Source organism: Beta vulgaris, chromosome 4 (genome assembly GCF_026745355.1).
Source record: "Beta vulgaris subsp. vulgaris cultivar EL10 chromosome 4, EL10.2, whole genome shotgun sequence".
In the NCBI taxonomy this organism is placed as follows: domain Eukaryota; kingdom Viridiplantae; phylum Streptophyta; class Magnoliopsida; order Caryophyllales; family Amaranthaceae; genus Beta; species Beta vulgaris.
Window position 1 is genome coordinate 40,804,795 of NC_079205.1, and position 9,990 is coordinate 40,814,784.

The 9,990-nt window shown below is 37.1% G+C and overlaps 1 protein-coding gene across 1 annotated transcript; it reads left to right on the forward strand.

Moving 5' to 3' along the window:
- Positions 1 to 4,071: 4,071 nt before the first annotated feature.
- LOC130591137 (uncharacterized) lies at positions 4,072 to 4,689 on the forward strand. The gene has a single exon (XM_057394064.1). The coding sequence runs from the start codon at positions 4,072 to 4,074 to the stop codon at positions 4,687 to 4,689; it is 618 nt and encodes a 205-aa protein (XP_057250047.1).
- Positions 4,690 to 9,990: the final 5,301 nt, after the last annotated feature.

Genomic DNA, 9,990 nt, shown 5'->3' on the forward strand with positions numbered 1-9,990 from the left:
AATTTCCACAATTTAGTGTTTAAAAGATAATCACCAACTTCTCAATACACACACAAAGTCAAACGGTTTTCTAGTTATGCGTAAGAAGAAGAGTTCACACATTGAGGTGCACCTAAGTGCAAACCTCCACACAATTCGGAGTTAAACTCCTACTTTTACTCGCTTGCAAGCTTAAATAGGACATGTCCTTACACATATACACACATTCCTCTTCTATACGCAAAAAGAGTTCAAAACCATTTATCACAATTTCGAAACAAGTCACCAATGTTCGGTGATTGAAAGAAAACTGTTAATATACTTCAATAAGAATGGTTGAAGATGGTTATGACAGTAGTTAAGTGATAATTTGAGGTGCAATATATCATATCAAAATCAAGAGTTGCTCATCTAATCCCTTTTGTAAAGAACTTAAGTTATGTTAAGGAAAAAGGATGTTTTTTCGGAAGCAAGGATGTACTTAGCTTGAATCTCAATTGAACATTAACTTAATAAGTGGAGTTCTTCAACCTTAAACCTACTGGAAATCTCCTCATTTGTAAAGAAAATTATTTATCCAACTTCTCACGCAAAACTAAAATACATTCATGTCTAAAATGCGGTTTTTTTAAGGTGAAATTCTTCTACTTTGGTATGTCATTAAATAAGAAAGATCTTTAAACAAGTCCTAATACTAAAATACAGTAGCTTAGTGATAAAAACTTTTAAGATAATCCTTTAAAACTTCCACTTATCATTTGCTAAGCATAACTTCATAAAAACATGGAAAACTAGGGTAGTTTAGTCACCTTTTTAGTGTAAAAATCAACTATCAATTAAAGATGTTCTTAAAATCATGATACCTACACATGCAACCTCTTAATAATCACTTAACCTACTGTTCCATCAACCAACTTCATTCCAAAACAATTCAATTCCCAATCACACACAAAAGTTCATGAAAAAAACAACAAAAATCACATAACTAGTTATAATGTAGTGAAAGAACATGCTTTTCCACTTGATTTTTGAATATTCAATGATTAATCCTTATCAAATACTAATATACAGTAGGTATTAATCACCTAAAACCAAGAAAATCATCCTTAAAATCGTTCTCAATGATTTTACCAAATTTTGTATAAACTAGGTTTCCAAATGTAGCTGTTTTATGTGTACCTTCACTTCTAGCAGCAATAATCCGACTTCTCCTTCTCCTTTGGACGAGATTTTTACTTCTTTGGAATCCTTAAACACCTATTTATATCCACACAAAAATTCATAAGGATTGACTTAAGGAAAGTACTTCAATTTACCCAAACAAATCAACATACCTACTGTTTTTCTAATTGAAGAAGATGGTTCTTTTTCTTGAACTTCTTGGCCACGAAATGGTGATCTTTTTGCTTCCCAATATGATCCTATATGTAGTGAATAATAATCAGGCTTTGCATGCATAGGTTAAGAGGCAAAAATCCAAGAAACGAAGCTGAGAACCACCTCTGGTTCTTACCGCCAGAACTGGCGAGTGGGAAGAGGGAGAGAGAAAGGTTTTGGGCAGCGGAAATTTGTTTGTGTTTGGTGATGAAACTTATGTAGGATGTGAGGGTATATGTGGGGAAGGTATGGGTGTATTACTTCAGACTTGTTAGACCCATTTGGTTTGGTTAATGTGGTTCCATTCCACTTGGAGTATTTCTGAATTTTCCAGCTCTTCTCATTTGTCTTAATATGACTCCAAATCTTATAATATACCATATGTTAGTGTTCTAAGACCCCACAATTGCTCTTATCATACTCTAACATCCTCAACATAAAATTTACTTGATATACCTAACCTCATACCCTAAATGAAATTCTAAAGTCTATTCTATTAAGCGTAACCGTTAATTTGCTTAATAATTGAATATAATTTCTATCTTCCAATAGCCCTCAATTTCCACAACTCAACTTCTTAAAATAATATATCGATCCTAAGTGTTTACACATAACTTGATAATATTATTATCTGTACATAATTCCTTCTAAATACTAATTACACAAAAGCACAAATTATTTTTACACACAACTTATCATACGTATTACTTACGTACGATCACATTTAAATTCTCGAGTTAAGCTACTTAATCGTGCATTAATTATTTATTATTTACTGGCTGTTACACGCTTCCCCCCTTAAGAAGTTTCGTCCCGAAACTTAAGCCGTACCTTAGAAAAGTTGCGGATAGCGGTGCTTCATATCAGTTTCTTTTTCCCACGTAGCCTCCTCCGAATCCTGAATGGACCACAATACTTTGACCAATGGTATGACTTGATTCCGTAGAACCTTTTCGTGTCGGTCCAATATTCTGATCGGTCTTTCTTCATAACTAAGAGTCTCATCAAGTTGCAATGGTTCATGAGATAACACATGGGAAGGATCGTGCACATATTTCCGAAGCTGTGATACATGGAACACATTATGGATGCGAGACAGTTCAGTTGGCAACGCAATTTCATAAGCTACCTCACCAACTCTTTTCAAGATTTCATAAGGTCCAATGAACTTCGGACTAAGTTTGCCTCGAATCCCGAATCTCTTTATGCCTTTGGTAGGGGAAACTTTAAGGAAAACTTTATCTCCGACTTCAAATTCCAGTTTCCTCCTTCTTACGTCTGCATATTTCTTCTGACGATCCTGAGCGATTTTCATCTTTTCCCGGATTATTCGAATTTGATCCACAGTCTCTTGAACCAACTCTGGTCCTACAGGTACTCTATTCCTTAAATCTTCCCAACAAATCGGCGTTCGGACTTCCGACCATACAGGGCTTCATATGGAGCCATTCCTATTGTGGCTTGATGACTATTGTTATAAGAGAATTCTATCAAAGCTAAATGATCTTCCCAAGACCCTTGGAATTCCAAAACACAAGCTCGCAACATATCTTCCAATACCTGAATTGTACGTTCAGTTTGACCATCGGTAGCAGGATGAAATGTTGTACTAAATTTCAATGTTGTTCCAAAAGCTTCCTGAAGTTTCTCCCAGAAATGAGCCAGAAATCGGGGGTCTCTATCCGAAACAATGCTTACTGGTACCCACAAAAGACGAACAATATTCCGAACGTAAGCATCAGCCATCTGCAACTGATTCCAAGTCCCCTTTATTGCAAGAAATTGCGTCGTTTTTGTGAGACGATCCACTATTACCAAAATTGTGTCATTTCCTTTCCTAGATCTTCGTAACCCAGACACGAAATCCATTGAGACAGAATCACATTTCCATTATGGAATAGCTAATGGTTGCAATAACCCCGGTGCCTTCTGGCGCTCAAATTCACCTTTTGACATGTTAAACATCTCGCTACATATCTCGCTACATCCTTCTTGAGGCCTCTCCACCAGAACTATTTCTTAAGATCTCGCACCATTTTGTCCCTACTGAATTCTGGAATAGGTAATGGTTGAAGGTAAAGCTGGGTTATTGCAACCATTACCTATTCCACAATTCAGTAGGGACAAAATGGTGCGAGATCTTAAGAAATACTTCTGGTGGAGAGGCCTCAAGAAGGATGTAGCGAGATATGTAGCAAGATGTTTAACAAGTCAAAAGGTGAAGTATGAGCGTCAGAAGGCACCTGGGTTATTGCAATCATTACCTATTCCAGAATGGAAATGGGATTCTGTCTCAATGGATTTCGTGTCTGGGTTACCAAGATCTAGGAAAGGAAATGACTCAATTTGGGTAATAGTGGATCGTCTCACAAAAACGGCGCGATTTCTTGCAATAAAGGGGACTTGGAATCAGTTGCAGATGGCTGATGCTTACGTTCGGAATATTGTTCGTCTTCATGGGGTACCAGTAAGCATTGTTTCGGATAGAGACCCCCGATTTCTGGCTCATTTCTGGGAGAAACTTCAGGAAGCTTTTGGAACAACATTGAAATTTAGTACAGCATTTCATCCTGCTACCGATGGTCAAACTGAAGGTACAATTCAGGTATTGGAAGATATGTTGCGAGCTTGTGTTTTGGAATTCCAAAGTCTTGGGAAGATCATTTAGCTTTGATAGAATTCTCTTATAACAATAGTCATCAAGCCACAATAGGAATGGCTCCATATGAAGCCCTGTATGGTCGGAAGTGCCGAACGCCGATTTGTTGGGAAGATTTAAGGAATAGAGTACCTGTAGGACCAGAGTTGGTTCAAGAGACTATGGATCAAATTCGAATAATCCGGGAAAAGATGAAAATCGCTCAGGATCGTCAGAAGAAATATGCAGACGTAAGAAGGAGGAAACTGGAATTTGAAGTCGGAGATAAAGTTTTCCTTAAAGTTTCCCCTACCAAAGGCATAAAGACATTCGGGATTCGAGGCAAACTTAGTCCGAAGTTCATTGGACCATATGAAATCTTGAAAAGAGTTGGTAAGGTAGCTTATGAAATTGCGTTGCCAACTGAACTGTCTCGCATCCATAATGTGTTCCATGTATCACAGCTTCGGAAATATGTGCACGATCCTTCCCATGTGTTATCTCATGAACCATTGCAACTTGATGAGACTCTTAGTTATGAAGAAAGACCGATCAGAATATTGGACCGACGCGAACAGGTTCTACGGAATCAAGTCATACCATTGGTCAAAGTATTGTGGTCCAGTCAGGATTCGGAGGAGGCTACGTGGGAAAAAGAAACTGATATGAAGCACCGCTATCCGCAACTTTTCTAAGGTACGGCTTAAGTTTCGGGACGAAACTTCTTAAGGGGGTAAGCGTGTAACAGCCAGTAAATAATAAATAATCAATGCACGATTAAGTAGCTTAACTCGGGAAATTTAAATATGATCGTACGTAAGTAATACGTATGATAAGTTGCGTGTAAAAATAATTTGTGCTTTTGTGTAATTAGTATTTAGAAGGAATTATGTAAAGATAATAATATTATCAAGTTATGTGTAAACACTTAGGATCGATATATTATTTTAAGAAGTTGAGTTGTGGAAATTGAGGGCTATTGGAAGATAGAAATTATTTTCAATTATTAAGCAAATTAACGGTTACGCTTAATATAATAGACTTTAGAATTTCATTTAGGGTATGAGGTTAGGTATATCAAGTAAATTTTATGTTGAGGATGTTAGAGTATAATAAGAGCAATTATGGGGTCTTAGAACACTAACATATGGTATATTATAAGATTTGGAGTCATATTAAGACAAATGAGAAGAGCTGGAAAATTCAGAAATACACCAAGTGGAATGGAACCACATTAACCAAACCAAATGGGTCTAACAAGTCTGAAGTAATACACCCATACCTTCCCCACATATACCCTCACATCCTACATAAGTTTCATCACCAAACACAAACAAATTTCCTCTGCCCAAACCCTTTCTCTCTCCCTCTTCCCACTCGCCAGTTCTGGCGGTAAGAACCAGAGGTGGTTCTCAGCTTCGTTTCTTGGATTTTTGCCTCTTAACCTATGCATGCAAAGCCTGATTATTTATTCACTACATATAGAGCATATTGGAAAGCAAAAAGATCACCATTTCGTGGCCAAGAAGTTCAAGAAAAAGAACCATCTTCTTCAACCAGAAAAACAGTAGGTATGTTGATTTGTTTGGGTAAATTGAAGTACTTTCCTTAAGTCAATCCTTATGAATTTTTGTGTGGATATAAATAGGTGTTTAAGGATTCCAAAGAAGTAAAAATCTCGTCCAAAGGAGAAGGAGAAGTCGGATTATTGCTGTTAGAAGTGAAGGTACACATAAAACAGCTCCATTTGGAAACCTAGTTTATACAAAAATTTTGAGGTAAACATTGAGAACGATTTTAAGGATGATTTTCTTGGTTTTAGGTGATTAATACCTACTGTATATTAGTATTTGATAAGGATTAATCATTGAATATTCAAAAATCAAGTGGAAAAGCATGTTCTTTCACTACATTATAACTAGTTATGTGATTTTTGTTGTTTTTTTCATGAACTTTTGTGTGTGATTGGGAATTGAATTTTTGGAATGAAGTTGGTTGATGGAACAGTAGGTTAAGTGATTATTAAGAGGTTGCATGTGTAGGTATCATGATTTTAAGAACATCTTTAATTGATAGTTGATTTTTACACTAAAAAGGTGACTAAACTACCCTAGTTTTCCATGTTTTTATGAAGTTATGCTTAGCAAATGATAAGTGGAAGTTTTAAAGGATTATCTTAAAAGTTTTTATCACTAAGCTACTGTATTTTAGTATTAGGACTTGTTTAAAGATCTTTCTTATTTAATGACATACCAAAGTAGAAGAATTTCACCTTAAAAAAATCGCATTTTAGACACGAATGTATTTTAGTTTTGCGTGAGAAGTTGGATAAATAATTTTCTTTACAAATGAGGAGATTTCCAGTAGGTTTAAGGTTGAAGAACTCCACTTATTAAGTTAATGTTCAATTGAGATTCAAGCTAAGTACATCCTTGCTTCCGAAAAAACATCCTTTTTCCTTAACATAACTTAAGTTCTTTACAAAAGGGATTAGATGAGCAACTCTTGATTTTGATATGATATATTGCACCTCAAATTATCACTTAACTACTATCATAACCATCTTCAACCATTCTTATTGAAGTAATTAACAGTTTTCTTTCAATCACCGAACATTGGTGACTTGTTTCGAAATTGTGATAAATGGTTTTGAACTCTTTTTGCGTATAGAAGAGGAATGTGTGTATATGTGTAAGGACATGTCCTATTTAAGCTTGCAAGCGAGTAAAAGTAGGAGTTTAACTCCGAATTGTGTGGAGGTTTGCACTTAGGTGCACCTCAATGTGTGAACTCTTCTTCTTACGCATAACTAGAAAACCGTTTTGACTTTGTGTGTGTATTGAGAAGTTGGTGATTATCTTTTAAACACTAAATTGTGGAAATTCAAGATGAGATGGTGTTTTTTTTTAAACATGGATTTTGCAAAGTAATTTGGATTGTGAATACATTTTATTCTCAGCCACCATAATTATCTTTGAGTTGATATGTGTACCAGCGTAAGCTGATTTTTCTTTCTTCTTTTTGTTCTATGAACCTGTCCTGGTGGGGGCAGATTTTTGTGCAGGAATAGCAAACTAAGGTAATCTGAGGGAAGAGCGAATATGAAGTCATGTCCCAACTATCATAGCAGATGCAAGCTTGAACATGATCACCTTTTGAGATTTACTTCTGTTTATGAATACTGTTTAAACTTATGATTAAAATCTTATTTTGGGTTTGTAATAACTAAATTAATTTTCATGTGTGATGAATGTTTAATTTAAGTGTAGCTTGTAGAGTCAATCCAGCCATATTAATGGGTTGACTCCAGCAGGTGACAGCCTCCGTAACGTTTGATTAAGCTCATGCTTCCACTATTGCTAGAAAGTATAGTTTTTAATTCATATTTAACATAAGCTAGGACGGGGCTGTTACAAGTGGTATTAGAGCCAAGGTTTTCTTCTTTTTAAAGAAAAATGAAAACATGATTTTGATACTTATCTTCATATAAGTATTCAATTGTTTTAAACTTAGATTTTTTAAAATGATGGATTGATCATGTCCAAGGAAGCTAAGAAATGCTATGATGGTAGGAGTAACATGCTTAGTAGGGCAAATAATGTGTGTAGATTATGTGTGTGATACTTATGTGTGTTATCTAAATTATGTGTATGTATGTGCAATTAGATGTCTGCAAGTGGAAATGGTAACGGTAATGGGTCAAGAATCTGATCAGGTGGGAAGGAACACCGGAGGAGGTGTTAGATGAGATGGAACGGGCTAAGCAAGCAGCGGGTTTGCAAGATATGGGTCGGGATGCTCAGTACTGGATAGATATGTATAACAGAATAGCCACAGTAGAATACCAAAGGAGAAGAGGGGAAGAGTTCCTCACCCCCTAACTCTGCTGCTAGTATGGCACCACCTCAACCTCAAAGATCTGGAGATTCTGCTACGAGTATGGCTCCTCCCCAGTCACGTAATTCGAGAGGATCAAGTGATGATTCAGGAGTACCCTCGGGGGTGCCAGGAGTAGTATTTCGAGGAAGTAACTCATGGATGAGTGACCCCGACTACATTCCCGAAACCCCATCCTCCAGTAGCGATGACAGTGGATACGCATATGATCCATATAACATTCTTTAGGAGAAATTAGCATAGTGATGATGTGGAAGGAAGTGGTGGTAGCCTTAGTTTTTATTGTATGTGTAAAAGAATTGTCAGGATGAGATGATTGACTCTGGGCAATGGAACTATTGTATTGTATTTTGAAGTTAAGATTTTCAAGTTATAATATATTTTGAATGATCTGTGATATGAATATATTGCTTATACGTGTAAAGTGGGGAAAATTGCAATCCTTTTTGGGAATAAGTGTTTAGTAGCTTATATGTAATAATTTGGAAATTTTGGGGATTACTAAGAATATTCAGTTATCATTTTATAGGTTATGGCACATATCAACGTGACCAATGAGATCCAGCAAAATGTGGAAAACAATGAACCACAAGAACAGCTGGAAAATTCTCAAGCCGAACAGATACGTCAACTAAGGGAAATGAATACCCGATTGCTGGCAATCCTGGAAAAGCAGGAACAAAATAGGGATAATGAGGAAGGGAAGTTCTATAAGAGGCTTGCTGCTCATAAGCCACGGGGCTATGACGGCGAAGCGGATCCGGTAAAATTTGAAGACTGGATTGCATATATGGAAAAGCTGCTGGATGTGGTAAACTGTCCAGAGAACTTGAAGGTAAAGCTGGCATCCTTTTACCTGGAAGGCCCTGCGGATATGTGGTGGGGTACAGTTAAGAAAACCTCCACCCAAGCCATTTCCACCTGGGAAATGTTCGTGGAAAAGTTGAGGAATAAGTTCTTTCCTCCAGCATTGAGAAGGAAAAAAAGAGAATGAATTCTTGTTCTTGAGGCAAGGGCAGATGACGGTAGTAGAATATGCTGTCAAATTTATAGAACTCTCGCGGTTCGCTCCAGACTTTACTAGCAACGAAAGGGTAAAATCCATGCGATTTTTTGAAGGGTTAAATCTGAAGTACCAGAAAAGAATAGGGGTTTATAGCAGGTTTGAGGATTTGTATGATCGAGCCTTAGAACATGAACGGATTGAGCAAAAGGATGAAAGCTCGAAAAGAAAGAGGAAGGGGAACGAAAAATCTGGAGCAGGGTGTAGCAAGAAATTTAAGACGAATCCAGCCGGAACGTCCATGGCCTTAGTCCCTACTAAAGTAGGGGAAGGGGGAAAGAAGGAGTGGAAGTGTCGACGTTGTGGAAAAGATCACTATGGGAAAAACTGTGAGGGGCAAAGCATTTGTTTCAAATGCATGAAGACGGGGCATAGAATCAAAGAGTGTCCCGTTTTAAATCAATCTGGGAATGCTAAAGGTAATCAGCGACCTGGTGGGTGTTGCTGCTGAAAGCGGTGGTGAATCAAGCTCGGGTCGTAACCAAAAAGGAGTATCAAAGCACCTGGAAGAGCATTTGCCCTTAAGTCTGAGCCATCTGAGGAGCCAGAGATTATAGAGCAGAAAGGTAATGTAATTACCGGGACCTTTGATGTGTGTATTTACCTGCATTTGTATTATTTGATTCTGGAGCATCCCACTCTTTTATTTCAAATCTATTTGCATTCCGCATAGACAAAAACCAAAGTGACTTCATGTGATTTGATGTAACTTTGCCTGATAAAACTACTTTCCGATGTAAGTATATGCTGAAAGAATGTGATATTAGAATTGCGGAGGTGGATTTGAAGGCAGATTTGATAATGTTTGATTTAGGTGTGTATGATGTGATTCTGGGTATGGATTGGTTGAGTAAAAATCGAGCTATAATAGAATGTTATACTCGAGTGTGTGAAACTTCGACCCTTCTTAGAGCGGACCATTACCCATCAGGGCTGGGATGGTGCTATGGAAGCACATATTTGTCAGGTAACGGAACGAGGAGAAACTGAATCAAAATTGATGAATATACCGGTAATTCGAGAATTTCNGCTCTTC

What these genes read in the sequence shown, in the direction of transcription:
- LOC130591137 (XM_057394064.1), top strand. Translation starts at nt 4,072, where the DNA reads ATGGCTCCATATGAAGCCCTGTATGGTCGGAAGTGCCGAACGCCGATT.